The following is a 26,440-nucleotide window of genomic DNA, read 5'->3' as shown; positions in this document are numbered from 1 at the left end:
TATATTGGGCAATCCGATTGACCATGTCGGATATGCGGGGGAGAGGGTACGCATCTAGCTGTGTGTACCTGTTGATGGTCTGGCTATAGTCTATGACCATCCTTTGCTTCTCCCCTGTCTTTACTACTACCACCTGTGCTCTCCAGGGACTATTGCTGGCCTGGATTATGCCTTCCTTCAGTAGCCGCTGGACTTCGGACCGAATGAATGTCCGGTCCTGGGCGCTGTACCGTCTGCTCCTAGTGGCGATGGGTTTGCAATCCAGGGTGAGGTTTGCAAACAAGGATGGGGGCTCAACCTTGAGGGTTGCGAGGCCGCAGATAGTGAGTGGGGGTATTGGGCCGCCGAATTGGAAAGTTAGGCTCTGCAGATTGCACTGGAAGTCTAATCCCAGTAATGTGGGCGCGCAGAGTTGGGGAAGGATGTAGAACCTGTAGTTTTTAAACTCCCTCCCTTGCACCGTTAGGGTCACTATGCAGAAGCCTTTGATCTGTACGGAGTGGGATCCTGCAGCTAGGGAAATCTTTTGCGCACTGGGACGGATGGTCAAAAAACAACGTCTTACCGTGTCGGGGTGGATGAAGCTTTCTGTGCTCCCGGAGTCGACCAGGCATGGTACTCGTGCCCGTTGATCAGCACCATTGTTGTCGTCGTCTGGAGCGTCCGGGGCCGTGCTTGGTCCAGCGTCATTGAGGCCAGACGTGGTCGTAGTGCTTCAGCGTCTTCCTCGAACCCCGTGGAGCCGTCGATGCTGGGGTCCATTGTTGCCGTCCAAGATGGCAGCGGGGGTGAACAAAATGGCCACCCCCATGCATCGCACATGGCTGGGGGTGGACAAAATGGCCACCCCCATGCGTCGCACAGGGCTGGGGGGTCCCAGGATGGCAGCGCCCCTCCTCCCCTCGTGGTGGCCGGGACACAAAATGGCTGCGCCTGCGGGTCGCACATGGAGCGCTGGGGGGGTTGGGGAGCGTTTGAAATGCGCAGGACTCCTTCTTCTCCCGGGACAGCGGCGACCCCCCGGGATCGGCACACAGCCGCGAAATGGCCCTTTTTCCCGCAGCTCTTGCAAATCGCTGCGCGGGCCGTGCAGCGCTGCCGGGGGTGTTTCGCCTGGCCGCAGAAATAGCAGCGGGCCCCCCCGGGACGACTTGGCGTCTGAACCGCGCAAGCCTGTGGGGGGGGGGGGGGGTTTGTCGCAACGGGTGTCCACGGAGCCCAAGGGGCTGCCGCGCGGTCGGGGCCGTAGGCGCGGGCGTTTCGCGCGGCCACATCTAGGGAGGCTGCAAGGGCCCGTGCCTCTGAGAGTCCTAGCGACTCTTTTTCTAAAAGTCTTTGGCGGATTTGGGGAGAGTTCATACCTGCCACAAAAGCATCGCGAATTAACATGTCCGTGTGTTCAATCGCGTTTACCGGCGGGCAGCTGCAGGCCCGTCCCAAAATTAGCAGCGCAGTGTAGAATTCGTCTAGCGATTCTCCGGGACTTTGCCGTCTCATTGCGAGTTGGTAGCGTGCGTAGATCTGGTTCACTGGGCGAACGTAGACGCTCTTTAGTGCTGCGAACGCCGTCTGGAAATCCTCTGCGTCTTCTATGAGAGGGTAAATTTCCGGGCTTACCCTCGAGTGCAGGACCTGTAGTTTCTGGTCTTCTGTGACCCGGCCGGGGGCCGTTCTGAGGTAGGCTTCGAAACAAGTCTGCCAGTGTTTAAAAACTGCTGCTGAGTTCACTGCGTGGGGGCTGATCCTCAGGCATTCCGGGATGATCCTGAGCTCCATAGTCCTTTAAGCACGCTTAATAAATTGTAGCGCACAAAGACCCACGAGAGACGAATAGAGATGAAGCCGATGAGGCTTTATTAAGCGTGACTTGTTCCCCGCAGTTCAGCAACAGACTGGCCTGCGGGGGAGAACTCCTGGTTCTTATACTCCGCCTTCAGGGCGGAGCTAGAGATCAACAGCCAACCAGGACCCGGGATCTGTCAGCCAATGACATCACGGCTTCACAGTCCCACATGACCCCTAATGCATACTACCACAGGGGGCGCCTCCGCTGGGGTCTGGCTCGCATTCGGGGCCTACCCCAGGCCTACTTTCTGGTACGGCCGGCCCCTGAACACTGACGCCATGTTGAGTTGGGGCCGGCACGCCAAAGAAGCCCCCCACGCATGCGCGGGTTGGCGCAGCGCCCATTTGGCGTCACGAAAGGAGACTGGAGCGACGTGAACCGCTCCAGCACCGTGCTGGCCTCCCTGGGGGCCAGAATCAGTCGTACCCGGGCCCGCTTCGCACCGGCGTTCACGACGGCGCGAACACTGGGCCTCCATATTGGAGAATCGCCCCCGTGAAAAACGTCAGATGGATTGAAATTTGCATTCACTGAGAAAAGGAATATGAAAGGCCCATGTTATGGAGGTCTTGGAAAAAGCGGAGTAGAATTTGCAAGGTTGTTTAATGTGAAATTTCATATTTTTTTCCGCTTAGTCTTTCTCTCTCTCGCGTCCTGAGGCATCCCCATTGTCTGAGGGTCAGTAATCGTGGCTTAATGTTGCCATGGTTTCGCAGTGGGGCAGTATCAACTCCAAGAACCACCTCAGACAGTATGGGGATTAATCCCTCAGCACTGGTGTCCTAACCATCTGCGCTAAGCAGCCCTACCCTTTAGTTAAGTGGAAGATATAAACTAATGTAATCAGATTCTTTATGGGATATGGTGCCCTGTTTAGCTGTTGGTGTTGGGGGAGGTGGGAGGGGGAGGAAACGAGCGAGCAGGGCGATGAGTGTCATTTGCAGATTCCACAAAGCTAAGATTGGACACTGGATATGTGGGATTGAATGAATTCTTTGCGGATCAAAAGTTTTGATAAAAAAACCTTATCGCTAGCAATGAAATGTAGGAAAAGGATTCATTATAGGGTTGTTTGAAAATGATGTGTGGGAGGACTGGACTCGAGCAGCTGAATTGAGGAGCTCCGTACTGTTTATATTAGCTTGATTCCGCACGAGCCTGCTCGGCCATGGAAGTCTGCGCGTTCAGGTCACACTCGAGTGCAAGAGCACATACTCTTCAGTGACACCTCTGTACTGAAGGAGTGCTGCAGTGTTGGAGGTGCTGCCCTCATTAAACTAAAGTGCTGCCTGCCCTCTCCGTTACACACAAATGATCCCATGTCGCTACTTTGAAGACGGGTAGGAGAGTGCCCCCCTGCTATTTCTGCTTCCCCTCCTCTTTGGGTAATGCCATTAAATCATCTTTGGTGAGGTGAGAGCGAAGATTATATGCACAATAGCCACTTGCATTCATATAGCATCCTTTTTTAAAAAAACATTTTTTATTGAAGCATTTGACATTTTCACATATTGACATTTCTAAAACAACCGCGCGGGTCGACGCACAAAATGCCCCCTAAAAGAACAATACACAATAAACCACGTACCCCACCCTATCCCCAGATACCCGTATACTAAATTCCCTGTCCTTATTTAACATTACCATGCCTCCTATCCTCCCCCCCCCCCCCCCCCCCCCACTTTTTCCCTTTCCCCCCTTACTGCTGACGTTCAGTTTTTGTTAAAGAAATCGATGAACAGCTGCCAACTCCGGGCGAATCCCTGTATTGATCCTCTTAAAGCAAACTTGACTTTCTCCAGACTGAGAGACTCTACCATATCGCTGACCCACACTCCTGATTTCAGGGGCTCCGAGTCCCTCCATCTCAGCAAGATCCATCTCCGGGCCACCAGGGAGGAGAAGGCCAGAATATCGGCCTCCCCCCCCCACTTGCACTCGGATCCTCCGACACCCCAAATATTGCTAATTCTGGACTCTGAGTTACCCTATCTTCCAGGACTTCCGACTGCAAATCCCTGCCAGAATTCCCTCAATTTGGGACATGCCCAAAACATATGAATGCGGTTGGCCGGGCTCCCCCACAACACCCACATCTGTCCTCCACCTCCTCGAAGAACCTACTCATCCGGGCTACCGTCATGTGGGCCCTGTGGACTACCTTGAACTGAATCAAGCTGAGTCAGACACAGGACGAAGATGCATTTACCCTTTTCAAGGCTTTTTCCCCACATTTCAGTTTCCAGCTCCCCTCCCAACTCCTCTTCCCACGTCCTCTTCACCTCTCTGATAGGGGCCCCTTCCCACTCTATAACAATTCCCTGTATATGTCCGAAACCTTCCCACCTCCAACCCCTGTTTTTGACAGCACTTTATCCTGTAGTCCCCTCAGGGGGAGGCGAGGAAAGCTTGGGACCTGTCTCCGCACAAAGTCCCGCACTTGAAGATACCGAAACCCGTTCCCTCCCGGCAAGTCAAACTCCTCCTCTAATGTCTCCAAGGTCGGGAAGCCCTCCTGGATGAATAGATCCCCCAAACCTCTCAATCCCTGCCCGCTGCCATACCTTAAAGCCCCCATCCAGCACCCCCCCGGGACAAACCGGTGATTGGCACAGATCGGTGACCACACTGACACCCCCTCCAGTCTCATGTGCTGCCTCCATTGCCCCCACACCCTCAGGGCCGCCACCACCACAGGACTTGTGGAGTACCGAGCCGGCGAGAACGGCAGGGGTGCCGTCAGTAAAGCCTCCAGACTCGTACCGTTGCAGGATGCTGCCTCCATCCGCTCCCAAACCGACCCCTCCCCCACTGCCCACTTCCTGACCATCGATTTGTTGGCAGCCCAGTAATAGTTAATAAAGCTCCGGAGAGCCAATCCCCCTTCTCCGTGGGCCCATTCCAGGAGTGCCCTCTTTACTCGCGGGGTTTTACCCGCCCATATAAACCTCGATATCGCCGCATTCTTACTTCTGAAAAAAGCCTTTGGGGCAAAAATCGGGAGACACTGAAAAAAGAAAAGCAGTCTCGGAAGGACCGTCATCTTCACCATCTGAATCCTCCCCACCAGCGTCAGTGGGAGCATGTCCCATCTACAAAAATCCCTTCTCATTTGATCCACTGCTTTGCCCAAATTTAACTTGTGAAGCTGCCCCCAATCCTTGGCCACTTGAATCCCCAGATACCTAAAGCTCTTCCCAACCACTTTAAAAGGTAGCTCCTTCAGCCTCCTTTCCTGCCCCATGCCTGAATCACGAATATCTCGCTTTTTCCCATATTTAACTTATAGCCTGAAAATCGGCCAAATTCTCCTAATACCTCCATGATTTCGGTCATCCCCCCCACCGGGTCTGTGATATAAAGCAGCAAGTCGTCCGCATAGAGCGAGACTGTGCTCCACCCCCCCTCTCACTATTCCCCTTCCAGGTATTCGCTGCTCTCAGAGCCATTGCTAAGGGTTCTATAGCCATGGCAAACAGTAATGGGGAGAGCTGGCATCCCTGCCTTGTCCCCCGATAAAGACTAAAGTATTCTGACCGAACTCGGTTAGTTCTTACATTAGCCACCGGGGCCTGGTACAGTAGCCGGACCCACTCCACAAACCCAAACCTGCCTAAAATATCGCATAGACACTTCCACTCCACTCGGTCGAAAGCCTTCTCCGCGTCCATGGCAACTACCACCTCAGCCTCGCGCCCCTTCACTGGCATCATAATTACATTAAGAAGCCGTCTAATGTTGGATATCAGGTACCTGCCCTTTACAAATCCCGTCTGATCCTCCCCAATTATCTCCGGGACACAATCCTCTCTTCGAGTGGCCAGGATCTTTGCCAAATATTTGGCATCTACATTCAAGAGAGAGATTGGCCTGTACGATCCACAGCTCTCCGGATCCTTGTCCCGCTTCAGGATGAGAGAAATTGATGCCTGTGATAACGTTGGGGGGAGTACCCCCAGCTCCTTGGACTCGTTGAAAGCTTTGACCAGGAGCGGCCCCAGTAACCCAGAGAACTTCTTATAAAATTCCACTGGGAACCCATCAGGACCCAGGTCTTTACCCGATTGCATCGCCCCCAGTCCCTCTACCACCTCCCCAAGCCCAATCGGGCCCCCCAGGGCCTCCACCACCTCCTCATTTACCTTCGGGAACTCTAGCCTCCCCAGGAATTGGTTCATGCCCTCCTCCCCATCCGGGGGTTCCGACTCGTATAGCTGGCTATAAAATTCACAGAACACGTCATTCACCGTCCCCGGGTCCGTCACCGTATTCCCCCTCAAATCCTTTATTTTCCCTATTTCTCTCGCCGCCTCCTGTTTCCTCAGCTGATGTGCCAGCATCCTGCTAGCTTTCTCCCCATGTTCATATATTGCCCCTTTTACCCTCCTCAGCTGACCCTCCACCTTTCCTGTGGAAAGGAGCCCAAACTCCATTTGAAGTCTCTGACGCTCCTTCAGGAGCTCCTCATTTGGAGACTGAGTATCTCCTGTCCACCTGAAAGATTTCTCCCACCAACCTTCCCAGCTCCGACCACTCAGTTTTATCCCTGTGGGCTCGAATCGAAATACATTCCCCTCTAATGACCGCTTTCAGTGCCTCCCAGACCACCCTGGTTGCAGTCTCTCCTGTGTCATTGACCTTTATGTACCCCCGAATGGCCTCTCTCACTCGCTCACAGATCTCCTCATCCGCTAACAGCCCTGTATCCAGTCTCCACTGTGGGCGCTGGGACATTCCCGTGTCTGCCCGTAGGTCTATCCAGTGTGGTGCATGATCTGAGATCACAATTGCTGAGGACTCAGTGTCCTCAACCCCTGCTAGCAGTGTTTTATCTAGCACAAAGAAATCTATCCTGGAGTACGCCTTATGTACATGGGAGTAGAATGAATATTCCCTGCTCCTTGCTCTCTCAAATCTCCACGGATTCACCACTCCCATGTGCTCCATGAACCCACGCAGTTCCTTTGCCATTGCTGATAGCTTCCCCGACCTATCACTCGACCGGCCCAGGACCGTATTAAAGTCACCCCCCCATGATCAGCCGATGCGAGTCAAGGTCTGGGATCGTCCCCAGCACCTTCCTGATGAACGCGTCATCATCCCAGTTTGGGGCCTATATATACACCAGCACCACTGCCATTCCCTCTAGCTTCCCGCTAACCATAATAAATCTGCCTCCCGGGTCTACCTCTCTCCTCCCCACCTCGAATGTCACCCTTTTATTAATCAGGATAGCCACCCCCCTTGTTTTTAAGTCCTGTCCTGAGTGAAACAGTTGCCCGACCCATCCATTCTTTAATCTAATTTGGTCTCCCAGCTTCGTGTGTCTCTTGTAACATAGCCACATCCGCTTTTAACTGTCTGAGGCGTGCGAACACACGAGCTCTCTTAACCGGCCCGTTCAGCCCACGAACATTCCATGTAACCAGTCTGGTCCGGGGGGGGGGGGCTTTTGCCCCCCTCCCCTGTCGGTCAACCATGACCTTTCCTAGGCCAACTCCTAGCCCGTGTTCCACTCCTCGCTTGATCCGCCCTTCGGCGGCGACTGCCGTCTGATCTCCACCTCCAGTCTCCTAACTGCATAGAGCATCCTTAATGCGGTGAACCATCGCAAGCGTTTATGCAGGTGTGAAATGGGTCAAATATTGACACACAGCCAAAGGTGACATGAGGGTAAATGACCAAAAGTTTGATTGAAGACGGAGATTTTAAGGAAAATCTGCAAGGAGGTCTCTGAATGGGGTGTTTGGTGGTGGGTGGGGTGGGGGGGGGGGGGGGGAGGTGTGGGTGGCGGGGAGGGGAGGGGGGGGGCGCAGGGAGGGTTGAGGTGTTCCTTAAACCCAGAGAGCCTGAGGTAAAAATGGAAAATGCTGGAACTGTGCAGCACGTGATGCCAGCTGAAGTGACGATAAAATGTTTCAGCTGTAGCGCGTTCATCAGAAACTCAACTTCAGACTCCCCAGCACCATTTCACAAAGATTTCCTACACACACGACAGAAAGAACCTCTTTGGGGTAGATTAAAATCCAGGTTGTGCGGTGAAAGGCCAGCGTGCTAATCGCTTCACCCACCCAGTCCCCCTCTAAATACCAGCTTCATTGGTGCGAAGTATCTCCTGGGGGAGGGGGGGGGGGGGGCGATTGTGAAAACAGTGGCTATGCCTGCAGAATAGTAATAAAATAATGTGCTTTATCTCGCTCTCTTGTAAAGTGTTTTATTGCCACATTTCCCTAGCTGCCTTTGTGTTCATACAATCAGAAGAGAAGAAAATGAAACCAATTTTAATGAAAGGGAATTAAAGAACAGATGAGAGAGAATCAGATGGATTTACAGATATGTTCAGTCGTTGCAATGTGTGTTCTATAGTCTGACCTTTGAAAGAACCTTGATCTACGCATAAAATATATATATGGAGATAAAAATGGTCTTTGCAGATTTTCTTTTTCATCTTTCTTACCAGATCTGTGTGGGGATCCAATCGAAGGAATAAAGTGTCATTAAATTTCAATTACTTAAAATGACAGTCATGTGAAGCTGATAAAACTCAACGTTGTGTATAGTTGTCAGTTTCTCATTTGAGCTCTTCAGACCTATCTGAAATGGTCTTTTTTTCTCTCTTCTTGGCCTTTTCATATGCAAAGTGGGCCCCATCTTTAGGGAAGTGAAGAATTTAGTCAAGTTAATGAACTTCAAGTCAAGTCTTATCGTGACATTTTTTTTTTTCAACATGCTTCACCAGAAGTAGCCATGAGACAAAATGCATTTTAATTTTTGAGAAGTGCTCTTTTATATCGCAGCTGCTCCTTTTTTTTGTTTTGTCTTGTCGTGTGTTGCAGTCTGTCCCTGTCAGCTCCAATGGGGGTAGCAGGCTGGAATTGTCCTACTCAGGATCATTCCTCGCAAAGGGGGCCAAGTCATTGGGAAAGGAGTTAACAAGATCCCCTTTCTTAAATTGAGTTTTACTATTATTCTGGGTGATCCAGAAATCTTACACATTTGTTTTTATCAGGGAGCGATAAAGGGAAGGCTGGAATTGCCACTTTATTTAATGACTGGATACTAAGGTCACGGGTGAACTGCAAGGGTTTTCTCACCATGGCAACAGCCTTACTTGCTAACTGCTGGTTATAATGAGGTGTTGTTTTCCAAGTGATAAGTTAAAAGATTTGTTCCTCTATGTTTTCTCTCTCTTCCAGTTTATACCTCTGGTTTGTTTCTATCCCTCCCCCTTCTCCTCATCCCACACTACGTGGGGGCCTCCTCTCCGCCACTGGCAGCGCTGTCGTGCATAGTTTCCATTTTAGAGGTATTAATGCCACCTCTGGTGGGAGGGTATAATTACAGTGCCACAATGTAGCAGAAGCAATGCCTGTTATAAAGGTGAACATAGGAATTGTTCATGGCAAAATCTGCCATTCCAGTGCCAACCATTGGCAGGAAAGTATAATTACTGCACGACGAGTCCAGTAATAAACAACAAGTGGTATTCATGTAGCCCCTTCAGTGTTATAAAACAGCCCAAAGGGCAGAATCTGACACTGAGACGCAGAAAGAGATCTTTAGGACAGATGACCCAAAGCTCGGTCAAACTGGCAGGTTTTAACGGGCGTTTCAAAGGAGGAGAGCGAGGCCGAGAGAGGGATTCGGGAGGGATTTCAGAGATTTGGCTGCTGAAGACTCAGCCACCACTGGTGGAGCGGTCAGGGATACTCACGGTTCCGAAATTAGCCGAGCACACGTATCTCAGGTAGGGCTGGAGGAGATGACACAGAGAGTGCGGGCCGAGGCCTAGGGGGGAAAATGGAGAACGTGGACGAGAGTTTTAAAATGAAAGTTTTGCTTGACCGGGAGCCAAATCCTTCCCTTATTGTTCCCTTTTTCCTCTGCCATCCCCGGTCTCCACGATTCCTTTTCTCCCATATCACTCCCTTTCTCCCCTAATCTTCTCTTGATCCCTATCTTTCTCTTTATCTTACTGGTCCAGGTGTGCTACTTTGTGTCGTCTCAGGGCAGATTCTTCAATCACTCCCTTCACTTCTTTTTCCTTCAAGTTTCATTCACTTCCAATCACTCCAGCTTCCTACATAGCCCCCCTATCCCAGTGACTTCCCCTTCCCAGAACTCCCATACTTGACCTCTTGCCATCCTTCGTTCTTTTACTCTTTTCTCTCAAACCCGGTTCCGCATCACTATCACCAAAGGGAAGTGGCAGCGAGAGGCATTGGAAATGAGGCGTTACTTGCTCTCTGACTGCCCTCGTCATCTCTTTCATTTGGGGGCCTATTGTACTCTGGGCTTCGGCCTGACTCAATAAGGAGAAATTGATCGTGAGAATGGTGTTCGCTTGAGGCTCCGCTTGTTTTTTTCTCTCCAGGACTGCCCGCAGCTGCTTGCAGCTGAGAAGATTCTGGTGCCTGTTGGAGTGGTGAAGCCCATCACCTTGAAATCGAAAAATCTTCCGCAGCCACAGTCAGGCCAGCGAGGGTACGAGTGCATCCTGAGAATCCACGGGGTGGAGCAGCGTGTTCCGGCCTTGCGATTCAACAGCTCAAGTGTCCAGTGTCAGAACACATCAGTAAGTAGTGCTTGTGGGGATTCCAGTTGTTAAGTGCCAGCTGTGTGGCTGCACACTCGCGCTAGAGGCTTCGGCACACAATCTAGGCCATGTCTACAATAGTATCGAAGGAATGGTGCCTTTAGGATTACACTTTTTTAAAAATTCATTTTGTACGGGATGCCGGCTTCACTGGCTAGGCCAGCATTTGTTGCCCATCCTTAATTGCCCTTGGTGATGAGCTGTCTTCTTGAAGCGCTGCAGTCCACGTGGTGCAGGCAAACCTACTGTGCTGTTAGGGAGGGAGTTCCAGGAATTTGACCCAGCGACAGTGAAGGAACGGCGACAGTAAATGTTAAACCCAGGCCACATCTGCCCTCCCCGGGTGGATGTACGAGATCTGGAAACATCCCTCGCTGCCACCAATTCACGGTAAATTAAGTTAAGGATGTGCCCAATGACAAATAGTCTTTGTTTTCTTAAAGGGACAGGCCAAGCTGAGCATTGCTACATGCTGGTGGAAGGATGACTCATTACGTGTTTCGTGGTTCCTGTGGTTACAAAGCGGTGCAATCTCCCATGCACCGTGAGCAATGCCAAAGGTGCTCTCCCTGTTCATTTAAAACAAACGAGTTTTGAAGCGCCATGAAATTTAATGCAAGAGGATTATGCACAAATCTATCTGGCCCAGTTTGATTTTATTCCTTCTTTTCATTCCCACTTAAAAGCAAGGACAGACGTGTTCTGAAAGCGAAAGGATTGCATTGGAGGGGCTGTGTTTTCTTCAGAGTATTCAGAAGGCTCAAATATCAGATGTAACAAAGCACATTTTTGTTTTTAATTTCTGGACGGCCTGCTAATTACTGCAATTCCAGCTGCTTCTGACATACAGTACATCTAATACAAGCTGATTTAAATGCACAATAGAACTATTCAGGCGTGACACAGATGCAGCATTGTACAATGGCACTGTATCACTTTACGAAGAGATATTTCCACAGGTAACTTTTAAAGGTGAACTGCCTGTGAAATGAGAGGAGCCAGTTTTGCCAGAAAGAAATGGAGATGCTTGCATTTATATAGCGGCACATTCTGTCTGAAGTGCTTACCGCTGTTAGTTGCTTTCTTGAAACAGAGACTGTTGGTGTGTAGGCAATATTTGGCAGCTGCTATGGATCCCTTAGAACCACAAATGGATTAAAGAGCCCCTAAACACGTTAACCAGGACACTAGTGTGGGACCTTTTCTATCCAGCTGAGCAGCCAAAAGGGACCTTAGTGTAACATCTCACCCTGAGACTGGATCTTCAACAATCCAGTTCTTGATGTGTTTTCAGCCTGGACTGCATGCTCTGTAATGGAACCCACAGCCTTCTCGAAGATATAAGCACTCCCAATGGGCTGACCCAACGTCTGATAGCAATGAACATGATCATCATAGAATTTACAGAGCAGAAGGAGGCCATTTGACCCATCGAGTCTGCACCGGCTCTTGGAAAGAGCACCCCACCCAAGGTCAACACCTCCACCCTATCCCCATAACCCAGTAACCCCACCCAACACTAAGGGCAATTTTGGACACTAAGGGCAATTTGTCATGGCCAATCCACCTAACCTGCACATCTTTGGACTGTGGGAGGAAACCAGAGCGCCCGGAGGAAACCCACGCACACACGGGGAGGATGTGCAGACTCCGCACAGACAGCGACCCAAGCCGGAATCGAACCTGGGACCCTGGAGTTGTGAGTTTTTGTATGAAGTTTTGTAAGATATTCGGTGATATTCAGAACATCCTTTTGAGCAAACAAGTGGAAACAGGTAAGCATCCATTTTTCAAATGAAGAGACTACCTCTTTGGAAAATTGTGGAGTCCTTGGGAAAGAAAGAGTTATATATTCAACCAGAGACATTCACAATTGGAACTGCACGAGCTGATAAACATGAACTCTTTATTATCTCATTATCTGATTAAGCTCCCTCTGCTGGTACATGTGTGTATGGTAGCCTCAAGTGGACAAAATGTACAATGCAATTTTTAATACACTACGAACAATGTTGGTCGGTGGGATATTCATTAGCCACAGGGGGGGTGGGGGGGGGGAGGGCGGTGGCATATTAGTATCATCCCTGGATGAGTGATCCGGAGACCTGGAGTAATGCTCTGATGAAATTTGAATCCAAGTTTGAATTTCAAATCTGAAATCAAACGATGATCATGAAACCATTTCTGATGGTTGTAAAAACCCAACTGATTCACTAATGTTCTTGAGGGAAGGAAGTCTGCCTTCCTTACCGGGTCCGACCTACATGTGACTCCTGCCCTACAGCAGTGTGGCTGACTCTTAAATGCCCTCTGAAGTGGCCCCACAAGCCACTCAGTTTAAAGGCAATAATGGATGGGCAACAAATACAGGCCCAGGCCCACACCCCATGATCGAATTTTAAAAGAACATGTGGCTAATTGCGAAGCCATACGTGGAAATATTCCTGAATGAGATATGTCTGTCTTAAATACGGATAGACCAGGGAAGAGAAAGGGGAGAGGAGATTTGGGAGGGTATAAGTACACACTTAATGAGAAAGGCCTCCAGCTTTCCTTTTATAGGAGGGGTGGGAGAGCACATGGCTGAGATGGTAAGACAGGGTTTTTCAGGGGATTGGGGGCTGGATGACTGGAAGAGTGACTGTCAGTGATGGGGTGAAGTAGGCTGTTGCGTGGGGGCAGAGGAGGGGGCACAGAAGGACGCACAGCTGGAGGAGGTTGCAGAGATTGGGGCCGTTAAGTCCGTAGAAAATTTGAAAGTGAGCTTGAGGATCCGAAAGCCAATTTTTCGGAACCTGGGGAGCCAGTGGAGCTTTGAGTGAGCAGTGGGCCACCACTTTAATGTGGGTGAGAACATGGGCAAGTGCATTCTGTCTGATTTGTCGGCTCGGGAGGACTGAGGTTGGGATGATATGCTTGTGGCAGCAGGGGAGGAGATGTGGATTGAAATGATGTTAAAGGAAAGGTTAAAATTCTGAGCCAATCTTTTTCTCCTGGTTTTTGAGGACACAAGCCAGCATAAAAGAAAAATAAGTTGGCCAACCAGTCCCACACTTGCACAGAGCACGTGGTCCATCCCACCGTGTAATTTTGAGGTCAGACTTTCCTGGAGAATTTCAATTTCCAAAGAAAAGTATGGAAAATTCAAAAGAACATCAGATTCCCATCATTGAGGCCTGGTTTTGCTGTCCTCCACGACACGCCCAGTACAGGGACTATTACATCCCAAGGAGGATTCAATTATCTCAGCCTGCACCTACCATTAAAACCACCCAGCTCATTTCCAATCAGTCATTTGCCCAACCCTCTTTGTCACTCTCCTCTGAAATCAGAAGGAGTGGTGTCTCATCATTTCCATCGATCAATTATAGCCTCGTTTTATTGTCAGTTTTGTTGGCCCAACATTAGCTATTCCAGTCGTTCACAGAATCCTTAATCTCCTTTCAGCTGCCACTGTGTGAGGCTCGAAAGGGTTGGCTGTGCTTGCCTGGAGCAGTTCTTCAGCACTACATGTGTGTCAGTTGTAATGCTCGCAAAGGCATTGATCTCCATTGATTCGGAGAGGAACTGTTCACAGTCAAAGGCTGTGTCAGGAATCTGTGTTCAAACTATGAGCAAAGGTCGCAACAGAAAGTTAAAGTCAAAAGCTTTTTTTTTTTCCCGTTTACGAGGTGTTCCCCCAATTGTTGCTGAGACTTTCCACTTTCAGTTGAATCGTGACAGAGGGGGAGTAGGGTGGGGTGGAGGTGGCTGGGTCGGCCAGGTCAGAATCTCAGAACTAGGCCGAGACGGTCATGGCAGCCCTTGCGCCATTAGGAAGCTTTGGTCCAGTGGTGTTGGAACATAGGAACAGAAGTAGGGCATTCGGTCCATCGAACATGCTCCACCATTCACTAAGATCATGGCTGATCATCCACTTTGAGACATTTTTCCCACACTGTCCACATGTCCCTTTATGTCATTGGCATTCAGAAGTTTGTCGATCTCGATTTGAAACCTACTCTTCGTTGAGCTTCCACAACCCTCTGAGCAAAATAAGTTCTCCTCTTCTCTGTAGTGAGTGGCGTCCCCCTTATATTGAACCTGACTCCCTTGGTTCTAGATTTCCCAACCATGCTAAACATCTCGCCTGCATCTACCCTGCCCATCCCTTTAAGTATTTTGTAGGTTTCAATTAGATCACGTTCCATTGTTCAAAGTTCTCGGGAATACACCGGCCCAATTTCCCCATCTCTCTTCATAAGACAATCCCACCATTCCCGGAACAAGTCTGGTGAACCTTCAGCGCACTCCCTCTGTGGCAATAATATCCTCCTCTGTTAAGGGGACCAAACTGAACACACTGATCCAGTTGCAGTCTAACCGTGTACATTTGAAACAAGATTTCGCTACTCTTGTACTCAAATACTCTTAAGAGAAAGGCCAACAATACGTTAGCCTTCCTAATAACTTGCTGCACCTGTATGCTAGCCCTCAGTCACTTATGGACAAGGACGCCCAGGTCCCTTTGTACATCAACACTTCCTAATTTCCTATCGTTTAGGAAATATTTTGCTCACCTGTTCCTCCTACCTAAGTGGATGACTTCACATTTTTCGACATATTCCATCTGCATGTTCTTGCCCACGCGCTCTGTCCAAATCGTTCTTTAGCTGTTTTACATCTTCCTCACAACACACATTCCCGGCTAGCTTTGTGTCATCTGCGAGCTTGGAAATTGATGTATGTTATGAACATCTGGGGCCTGAGCATTGATCCCTGCGGTGCCCCACTAGCCACAGCACAAATGGCCTGCTTATTCCTACTCCCTGTTTGCTGCCAGTTAGCCAATCCTTAACCCATGTCAATGTATTACCTCCTATCTCATATGCTTTGATTATGCTAACCAACCTCCTATGGAGACTTTATCAAAAGCCTTCTACAAATCCATTATGCGACATTCTTGTCAATCCTGTTAGTAACGTTCTGAAAAACAGATTTGTCAAACACGATTTCCCATTCATTAATCCATGTTCGCGATGGCTGAATCAGATCATGCGTCCATTACAGCCTTGGTTCAAACATGGACACAAGAGCTGAACTCCAGAGGTGAGGTGAGATGATTGCCTTTGACATCAAGCCAGCATTTGACCGTGTATGGCATTAAGAATCCCTAAAATTGGAGTTAATGGGAATCGGAGGAAAACTCTTCGCTTATTGGAGTCATTCCTGGTACAAAGGAAGGTGGTTGTAGTTATTGGAGGCCAATCATCTCAGTTCCAGGAGGTCACTGCAGGATTTCTTTAAGGTACTGTCCTAGGCTCAAATATCTTTAGCCACTTCATCAGTGACCCTCCTTCCATCATAAGGTCAGAAGTGGGGATTTTTGCTGGTGACTGCACCATGTTCAGCACCATTCGTGATTCCTCAGATACTGAAGCAGTCCATGTTTAAATGCAGCAAAATCTGGACAATATCCAGGCTTGGGCTGACAAATGGTCAGTAACATTCATGCCACACAGGTACCAGGCAATGGCCATCTCCAATAAGATATAATTAAAGCATCGCCACTTGACATTCGATGACATTACCATCACTGAATCCCCCACTATGAACATCAAGGGGGTTACATTTGAACTGAACTGGACTAGCCATGCAAATACTCTGGCTACAAGAGCAGGTCAGAGGATAGGAATCTTGTGGTGAGTAACGCACCTCCAGACTCACCTAAGCCCATCCACCATCTACAAGGCACAAGTCAGGAGTGTGATGGAATTCTTTCTACTTGCTTGGATGAGTGCACCTCCAACAATTCTTGAAAACTTGATACTTTTCAGGATAAAGCAACCCGCCTGATTGGCATCCCTCCACAAAACATTCACTCCCTCCACCACCAACGCACAGTAGCAGCCGTGGGTATCAACTAAACGATGCACCGCAGCAACTCACGAAGGCTCCTTAGGCAGCACCTTCCAAACCCGTGACCACTACCACCTAGAAGGATAAGGGCTGCAGATACCTGGGAACACCACCACCTGGAGGTTCCCCTCCAAGTCACTCACCATCTTGACGTGGAAATTTAGCATCGTTCCTTCACTGTCACTTGGTCAAAACCCTGGAATTCCCTCTTGGTTAGCAATGTGGGTTGCCGACTCGCCTGGGCTGCAGTGGTTCAAGAAGGCAGCTCACCGTCACCTTGTCAGGGGCAATAAGGAATGTGCAATAAATAGCAAGTCACAGGGAGGTTCATTGAGGGAACTTCAGGGCCTCGGGCCCAGGCTCCTCACTGCTCATGGTTGGGTGAATGAATTGAGGGATAGACAAAAGGCCAGAATTGATCGGAGGAGGTTACAGAGATGGAGAGGAGTGTGTGTTTTTTTTTGGGGGGGGGGGGGGGGGGGGGGGGGGGTTCCGTAAAGAATTAATAAAATTTATGGAACTAAAGGATACATTTTCTTCCATTTGTAGTTTTTGTCACCTGCAGCCACCTGCGCCTCAAACCCCCCCCCCCCCCCCCCCTCCTCCTCCACCCGCCACACCAGGTTCGACAGGCGCCAGTTCTCTTCTGAAAACTGTTGGTTTTGTGGGGTGTGGGTAGGGTGCAGGGGCAACATGTCCTCACAGCAGCATTGACAGGTAGGCTCAGTTCAAGCGACATCAAGGCCGGGGCTGGCCCCATCTCTCCTGATGTCTGTATGTGAATGCTCTCCAGCGTGGAGTTACTGGATATGGGCCTGGAACAGCATCCGGGTCTAACGTTCCACCCCATGGCCAAGCACGTGGGCCCTGCATCCTATTCGGACCCCAGGCTGGGATCAGCTTCGGGACTGTCGATTGAAGCTGACTGGCCCTGTTCCACATCCCCTGGCTCATCTACCCAGTAAAGCTTGCTGGATGGCCAACCGATACCACGCTGTCCGATGCCTGACCTTGACATGGCTTGGCGTAGGCAGCACATAGCTCTGAACTTTGACTGTTCCACCTTGAGCACCCCACCCACTTGGCACCGTAACAAACCGAAGACTCGATTGTTAATGCCAGCAGCACTGGGGAGAGCACTGAAATTGAGGAAATGATACAGCCCAGAGGAGGTCACACAACCTTTGAACCTGTGCTTACCCTCTGTTATCTATTAGTCTCACATCCTGGCTCTTTTTCCTTAACCCTGAGTCTTCCCTTTTCAACTATGTTCCCTTTTGAATGTTGATACTGAATCAACTTAGGCAGTGCATTCCTGATCACAGCAACCCGCTGCATAGAAAACAATCCCCCTCATCAGCCCTTTGGGTGTTTTTTTAATGACAAATCATTTTAAATCTATGATCCCTGATTGATGAGGCTCGTGCCAGTGGAAAATAATTTCTCCATATGTGCTGTGGGAGAGGAATTAACTGCTTTGATTTTCAGCCAGCAAAGATCAGGTGGGCCGAGGGACCACCTATACCGTATTAACATAGACATAGATTAACATAGAATTTACAGTGCAGAAGGAGGCCATTCGGCCCATCGAGACTGCACCGGCTCTTGGAAAGAGCGCCCTACCCAAGGTCAACACCTCCACCCGATCCCATAACCCAGTAACCCCTCCCAACACTAAGGGCAATTTATCACGGCCAATCCACCTAATCTGCACATCTTTGGACTGTGGGAGGAAACCGGAGCACCCGGAGGAAACCCACGCACACACGGGGAGGATGTGCAGACTCCGCACAGACAGTGATCCAATCCGGAATCGAACCTGGGACCCTGGAGCTGTGAAGCAATTGTGCTATCCATGCTGCCGTTCTACAACACTCTTTCAAAATGCTGCAGACTGTGGAACACTCAATTAAATATCCCCTTCACACTCTTTGCTCTCCAGCAAGGATAACAATTGGTACTTCTCTCAGTATTTCCCACGTAATTTAAGACCCTCATCCCCCGAACAGTGCCTGCGAATTGCCTCTGCACCCTCCCCAAGGCCTTCACATCCCTCCTGCTCTTGTGTTTTGAATTAATGCAGTGATGAGGAACCAAGATGATGTTCTGAGCCACCTTGTTGGCGGACGGTTCATGTTGCCTGTAACTTTCTCGTTTCAGTATTCCTACGAGGGGACGACGATCAACAATCTCCCAGTGGACCTTGCTGTGGTCTGGAATGGGGACTTCAGCATCGACAACCCAGCGCACAACCAAGGTAAGTCTTGCTAAAACTATTACAGGACACTAGTTAGGCCATACCTGGAATACTGTGAACAATTTTGGTCCCCTTTTCTAAGGAAAGAATATACTGGCATTGGGGTCAGTCCAGAGAAGGTTCACTAGGTTTGATAAGGTTCGTCACGATTGGCTACTGCAGAAAAAACGGAGGCATGGGATTCAGGGTGATTTAGCAGTTTGGATCAGAAATTGGCTAGCTGGAAGAAGGATGGTGGTTGATGGGAAATGTTCAGCCTGGAGTCCAGTTACTAGTGGTGTACCACAAGGATCTGTTTTGGGGCCACTGCTGTTTGTCATTTTTATAAATGACCTGGAGGAGGGCGTAGAAGGATGGGTGAGTAAATTTGAAGATGACACTAAAGTCGGTAGAGTTGTGGACAGTGCGGAAGGATGTTACAAGTTACAGAGGGACATAGATAAGCTGCAGCGCTGGGCTGAGAGGTGGCAAATGGAGTTTAATGCAGAAAAGTATGAGGTGATTCATTTTGGAAGGAATAACAGGAAGACAGAGTACTGGGCTAATGGTAAGATTCTTGGCAATGTGGATGAGCAGAGAGATCTCGGTGTCCATGTACATAGATCCCTGAAAGTTGCCACCCAGGTTGAGAGGGTTGTTAAGAAGGCGTAAGGTGTGTTAGCTTTTATTGGTAGAGAGATTGAGTTTCCGAGCCATGAGGTTATGTTGCAGCTGTACAAAACTCTGGTGCGGCCGCATTTGGAGTATTGCGTGCAATTCTGGTTGCCGCATTATAGGAAGGATGTGGAAGCATTGGAAAGAGTGCAGAGGAGATTTACCAGAATGTTGCCTGGTATGGAGGGAAGATCTTATGAGGAAAGGCTGAGGGACTTGAGGCTGTTTTCGTCAGAGAGAAGAAGGTTAAGAGGTGACTTAATTGAGGCATACAAGATGATCAGAGGATTGGATAGGGTGGACAGTGAGAGCCTTCTTCCTCGGATGGTGATGTCTAGCACAAGGGGTCATAGCTTTAAATTGAGGGGAGATAGATATAGGACTGATGTCAGAGGTAGGTTCTTTACTCAGAGAGTAGTAAGGGCGTGGAATGCCCTGCCTGCAATAGTAGTGGACTCGCCAACACTAAGGGCATTCAAATGGTCATTGGATAGACATCTGGACGATAAGGGAATAGTGTAGATGGGCTTTAGAGTGGTTTCACAGGTCGGCGCAACATCGAGGGCCGAAGGGCCTGTACTGCGCTGTAATGTTCTATGTTCTATAGGTTGATCCCGGTTATGGAGGGGTTTTCTTGGGAGGAGATCTCGAATAGATTGGTCCTGTACCCATTGGAGTTTAGAAGATTGAGACGTGACCTTATTGAGATATATAGGATTCTCAGGGGGCTTGACACGGTAGATACTGAGAGAGGGTGTTTCCTCTTGTGGGAGAGTCTAGGACCTGAGGGCCTAATCTCAGAGTAAGGAGTTGCCTATTTAGGACAGAACTGAGAAGGAATTTCTTCTCTCAGGGGTTTGTGAACCTGTTGAATTCGTAACCGCAGAGAGGTGTAGAGGCTGGTGTGTTCAAGGCTGAGATAGACAGATTTTTAATCAGTAAGGGAGTCAGAGGTTATCGGGATAAGGCGATGAACCTGGAGTTGAGGATTATCATTCATCAGTCATAATCCCATTGAATGGTGGAACAGACTCAATGGGCCGAATGGCCGACTTCTGCTCCTACATCTTATGGTCGTATGGTGAGCCAATGGGAGTGTTTCCTCCCACAAGTCCTGAAAGACGTGCTGTTAGGTAATTTGGACATTCTGAATTCTCCCTCAGTGTACCCGAATAGGCGCCGGAATGTGGCGACTAGGGGCTTTTCACAGTAACTTCATTGCAGTGTAAATGTAAGCCTACTTGTGACAATAAAGATTATTATTATTGTGGCTTTACTCATCTTATGTAGAGCACAGATCCAGACAGTTTTAACCATTGGGGTTGGGGGGGGGGGGGGGGGGGGGGGGGGTGGGGGGGGTGGGGGGGGGGGGTGCTGTGTGATGCGTGACACCATCACAGCCCAACCTGGGTGCATTCCTCTCTGGAAGGTCCAACGGTAGTACTCCCACAAGGTTCCAGCCTCCTTCACTCCATCCCCTCTCCACTGGACATTCTATTCCAGTCCTCGGGTTACCAACTCTGGTTGGACATATTCCTGGAGGTTTTACCACATGACCTTATGCCCCCACCCAATCGAACAGCCTCCTGCCCTGTCCACCTCCGATCAACTGTAAATAAATACGCTCAAAGAAAATGCATAATAATTTTCTAATGTCCCTTTCATTTTCCATCTGGGTCTTTCCCCCATCAGATTAATCTGTAATGCCTGGAGACTCCAGAACAATCCAAAAAGGTTGACAACCCAAGGTATGTGCAAGTTCCAGGCCAATCCTCATCCAGCCTTTTCCTGCATTGCTGGGACGGGAAGGGTGGGGTATGGGTTCCACAAGAGCCAGCGGACAGTGCCTTGACTAACTAGCCATTCCTCATGTCAGCCTCAGTACCCAGTGGCTGTTAAACCATGGGATTCATCAGAACTAAGGGTGACCTTGCCCATTGTTCATCCAGATCGGCCGGCAGGAGATATTGAATCAGAGTGAGGAGCGGGAGCTGGTTTTTTTACCTCCTCCCTCCTGGCTTCAGTTGATTGTCACCCCTCCCATGACCCCATGAGTTCCGATCCCTTCCCTTGTTCTTATTTCAGCTTCTCCACCCCCATTGAGGTCAGTTAACGCAACACAGCTTGACACTGGGGACCTCCCTGTGGTTATAAGACCATCAGACGCAGGAGCAGAAGGCGGCCGTCCTGTCCATCAAGTCTGTTCCGCCATTCGATGAGATCATGACCTATCAGATACGATAATCCTCAACTCCACTTGCCTGCCTTATCCCCACCGCCCTTGGTTATCCGGCTGAGCATGTCATCAGAGTGGGACGAGCATACTGACTGCAACACGGGTGGGGGGGGGGGGGCTTAGTGAATATTGCCAGGAATGGGCTATACCAAGTGTGCATATGGGGTATACCAAATGCACATGGTTTTGCACGGTGAACTGATTCCTGTGTGTCTGAAGGTATCCTGACTTATTCCATGCTGGTGGAGAAGAAATGAATTAGAATTCAGATTCCAGGTTAGAGGACAGGACAGTCCAGCGCTGTGCCTAGTCTCCAGCCTGTCCTAACACAGTCACCAATCTCAGCTCACCACGTTTTTTTGCAAGCAAATATTGATAATTGGTCCGGATTCTACTTGAAATAAGTTGCGATTCGATCTCATCTTGCACCCCCCACCACACCCCAAGTTCATTCTCTCTTTTGTCTTTCTCACCTGGCAGTTCACCTGTACAAGTGTGGCGTGATGCGGGAGAGCTGCGGCCTGTGCCTGAAGGCGGACCCTGACTTTGAATGCGGCTGGTGCAAGGGTGACGGGCGGTGCACGCTCAGGCAGGACTGTCCCGCCTCCGCCGAGCAGTGGTTGGAGCCATCAGGGACATATCGGAAATGTACCAACCCTCGAATCACCGAGGTAACTCCATGTGCGGCGGAGCAGGGGGGAATGTTGGCGAGGAAGGCTGTGATGGGCCTCGGGGAGGAGCCCGATTGTCAGACACAATGTTTTCTCTTCCCCGTTTAATGAGAGAGCTGATGAACGTCAGTAGAGTGCAGTGCAGGCGGGAATTCCCTAAGGGACGCCTGCCGGACCTGTCATGACATGCACTCATGCACATAATGAGATATAGACAGGCAGTGACAGACACCCAGTACAGCCAATCAACACACAGAACAGAACACAACCAATCACCAAGCAGAACACTAGAAGGTGGTCTCCCACTATAAAACACACGAGGCATCAACACTCTGCCTCTTTCCACTGGTGACAACTGTAGTGACAGTCAGGGTGTATATATCAGTTAGCACCTTCTACACGTGGCTCAGAGCTTGTCTGGTCTAGTTAGTTATAGTAAGCATGCTTAGATTAATAGAGTGTCAAACCCACAGCGAACTGTGTGCACTGCTTAACAAGTTCAATAAAACTAACATCAACGTTTGGAGTCTACTTTCAAGTACAACTGCATCCAGTTGCAGTCCGTGTTACCCCAGGGTGATTAACACAACAGGACCGAAGCATTGACACATGTTGTCATCATTGTGTGCTCTGCAGGGCAGCACGGTGGGGGCAGTGGGTTAGCACTGCGGCCTCACGGTGCCGAGGTCCCAGGTTCGATCCCGGCTCTGGGTCACTGTCCGTGTGGTTTGCACATTCTCCCCGTGTTTGCGTGGGTTTCGCCCCCACAACCCAAGGATGTGCAGGGTAGGTGGATTGGCCACGCTAAATTGCCCCTTAATTGGAAAAAATGAATTGGGTACTCTTTAAAAATAAAAAATTTTAAAAATTTTAAAAAATCATTGTGTGCTCCGCTCAGTTAAAATGATAAACTGTGTGTTCTGGTTAATGCAAAAGATCCCGTGGCTTGAATCAAAAACTCTGCTGCTTGCATCCTATCTCTCCCCAAGTCTCGTTATCACATTTCCCTCTGTGCTCACTGATCTATATTGGCCCCAGATCCAGTAATAGCTCAGTTTTATAACTCTCACCCGTGTTTTCAGATTCCTCCATGGTCCCACCACCCTGCCCTCTCCAGTTCTGTAATCTCCCGCCAGCCGTACAACCCTCTGAGAAATCTACCCTCCAACTATGGCCTCTTGCACATCCCCTATTTTAATCACTCCACCACTGGTGGCCGTGCATTTGGTTGCCTCAGCCCCAGGCTCTGCAAATACCTCCTTAAATGTTTCCGCCCCTTTATCCATCCCTTCTCCTTTAAGACACTCCTTAAAATCCATCTCTTTGAATCCTTGTCCTATAATAGCTCATTATGTGACTTGGTGTCAAATTTGCTCGATCAATTTCCTGTGTAGTGCCTTGGGGCAGGTTGTAGTTAATCAGACTGGGTCAATCCCGTTTTTTGAGTGGCAAAGAGACTTTCGGGTGATATGATCCGAGAGAACTCTTTGGCAGGACCTTCCAAACCAACGACCGCCATGTAGAAGGACAAGGGCAGCAGATATGTGGGAACCCCACCACCTGGAAGTTCCCCTCCCAAGTCACTCACCATCCTGACTTGAAAATATATCTTTGTTCCTTCACTGTCGCTGTGTCAGGATCCTGGAACACCCTCCCTATCAGCACTGTGGGTGTACCTACACCACCTGGACTGCGGCGGCTCAGGAATGCAGCTCACCACTACCTTCTCGAGGGCAAATAGCTATGGGTATTGAAGGCTGGCCTAGCCAGAAATGCCCACATCCCGTGGCCGAATAAAAGAAAAAGAGAGAATTGGCCCAATTCATCTTCCTTGATGACTTAGATTCCAGAAACGTGCACCTTTAGCACGGTACCACAAGTGGGCAGCACGGCAGCACAAGTGGATAACACTGTGGCTTCACAGCGCCAGGGTCTCAGGTTCGATTCCCCGCTGGGTCACTGTATGTGTGGAGTCTGCACGTTCTCTCCATGTCTGCGTGGGTTTCCTCCGGGTGCTCCGGTTTCCTCCCACAGTCCAAAGACGTGCAGGTTAGGTGGATTGGCCATGATAAATTGCCCCTAGTGTCCAAAAAGGTTCGGAAGGGTTGAGTTACGGCTTGGATAGGGTGGAAATGAGGGCTTAAGTGGGTCGGTGCAGACTCGATGGACCAATGGCCTCCTTCTGCACTGTATGTCCTATGGTCTTACTTTTTCCCAGTGACTCAGAATCTGTCAGCGATCCCTTCTATCTAAAGCATTAAGACTGAAGCTTGGTGGCACCTCATCTTTACTGTCCTGTCTTTCTTTCTATTCTATAATTTTTCAACCTTGATGCCTTGACCTTTTATTTTGGATGTCACTCTTGGTTTAGTTGGTGGTGGGGACATGGTGGTGGAATGGTAATGCCAATGGACGAGTAATCCAGAGGCCCAGGCGAACGCTCTGTGGATATGGGTTCAAATCTCATTAGTGGAATTTAAATTCACATCATAAATCTGGAATTTAAAAGCAAAGTTCACGTGGGCGCTATTTGAAGAAAAGTAGTGCCCTGGGCAAGATTTCTAACCCTCGCTAAGACAGGTTATCTGGTATTCATCTCGTCTCTGTGGGCAAATTAGAACCGTATTTCTCATTATCACAGCAGCTGTGAGAGGTGCTATATAAACGCAAGCCTTTCTTTTAACTTGCACAACTGGGAAGTGGAGATTTTGTATTTGCTTCCCCTGGATCTAACCTGAAAATACTCTGAACAACCCAACAATTTTCAATGTTCCTGCCAGCCCTGTTGCTGGCTCTGTGCACAGTTAAGCTGGCCGAAGCCCAGGGAGTTGCTTTCTAACCCATGCTGTTATCGTTCTAGAGCCGGGACTCCGCATAACTGACGCATTTGTTTATGCTGAGAATGCTTATCCTTAAACCAGCTAAAAGTTTAAAATCTGTTACAAATTTGTGCAATTTTGTTCTGTGAAATATTCTCATGTATTATTCATTGATATTTTCCTGAAAAGCTTTTTTCACCACCATTAGCGCTGAGGAATTCCTCCATGGTTTATGTATAATGCAACATCAAAATCCCTAGCTGGCAGCGTTCCAAAGGAGCCATCAGACAACTGATCCACTTGGAGCAATCTGATACTATTGATTGTTTGCCGTTCCGGCAAGGTAGCAGTTTTCTGGTTACTGTGAGGAAAGCCAATTCCGCTGGGATTAAAAATGGACAAGTTGTGATGTTGGAATAGCACCACCAGCGAGAAGAAAGAGAGGCTTGCAATTATCTAGCACCTTCCATGACCTCAGGAAGTCCAAATGCACTTTACAGCCAATTAACGACTTTCTTGATATATAGTCGCTGTTGCAACGTAGGAGACCTGACAGCCAATTTGCCCACAGCACAGTTCCACAAATAGCAATATGGTAATGACCAGTACCCCCTCAGTACTCCACTGGAAATGTCATCCTGGAATATGGTCCTCCGCCAGCAGAGATGCAGGCGGGGGGGGGGGGCGTCGGATTTGAGGGCTGAGAGTTTGAGGTGTTTGCGGGGAGGCCAGTAAAATTGCCCAAACCACGTCCCAATTGAGGCTCTTAAGTGGCCAGTTATTGGCTGCTTAAGTGGTTCGCTCCCTGAGGGAAGTGCAGGCTAGTGGGTCACCCTGCTTGGGCCTTTGTTGTGACATGCCACATGTTTAAAGCGCCAACTCCCCTCCCAGCTGTGAGGCCACTCCCTCCCCAACCCCTGCCCTTATCTTGTCCCCAACTCCGGGTTTCGAATCTAGGTACAGCAGAATAGGTCCTCGTCCTGGTCACTGCTGCGACTGTCACTGTTGGAACTACAGAACAGCCAGCCACTCAGATCATGGGGGCGGGGGGGGGGGGGGGGGGGGGGGGCGGAGCGGAGACCCTCATAACATTTAAGAGAAGTATTTAGATGTGCACTTGCGATGCCAAGGCATACAAGGCTATGGGTCAAGTGCTAGAAAATGGGGTTGGAATGCTTCGGTGGTTGTCTTTGACGGGCACAGACGAGATGGGTCGAAGGGCCTTTTCAGTGCTGTAGACCTCTTTGACTTTATGACAAGTGGGATTGAGTAAATGTCGAAGAGGGGGCAATGAGTGCTGGGGTGAATAAAGCTAGAGCGAGGACAACAACAGGTCAAAGAGAAAGACCTATTGGAGGTGACCAGATGGAGGAGTGTACAGAGGGTGGACCAAGGGTCTAGTGAGGCAGGTTTTAATGTACAGATTTAGATTTATTGTCACGTGTACCGAGGTACAGTGAAAG

At 49.4% G+C, this 26,440-nt stretch overlaps 1 protein-coding gene across 4 annotated transcripts in view; it reads left to right on the top strand.

The window, feature by feature from the left end:
- The window catches only part of plxna4 (plexin A4), a 776,634-nt gene that overhangs the window by 574,761 nt on the left and 175,433 nt on the right, over nucleotides 1–26,440 (top strand). For all 4 annotated transcript variants that reach the window (XM_072471113.1, XM_072471112.1, XM_072471111.1 and 1 more), the window contains exons 10-12: nucleotides 10,221–10,421; nucleotides 18,501–18,597; nucleotides 21,968–22,158. In XM_072471113.1, coding sequence (XP_072327214.1) covers nucleotides 10,221–10,421; nucleotides 18,501–18,597; nucleotides 21,968–22,158 — 489 coding nt within the window. The remainder of the gene's footprint in view (nucleotides 1–10,220; nucleotides 10,422–18,500; nucleotides 18,598–21,967; nucleotides 22,159–26,440) is intronic.

The sequence above is a fragment of the Scyliorhinus torazame genome, chromosome 13, assembly GCF_047496885.1.
Source record: "Scyliorhinus torazame isolate Kashiwa2021f chromosome 13, sScyTor2.1, whole genome shotgun sequence".
In the NCBI taxonomy this organism is placed as follows: domain Eukaryota; kingdom Metazoa; phylum Chordata; class Chondrichthyes; order Carcharhiniformes; family Scyliorhinidae; genus Scyliorhinus; species Scyliorhinus torazame.
Note: the sequence above shows the minus strand (reverse complement) of the source record. Positions and strands in the feature narration are given on the sequence as shown.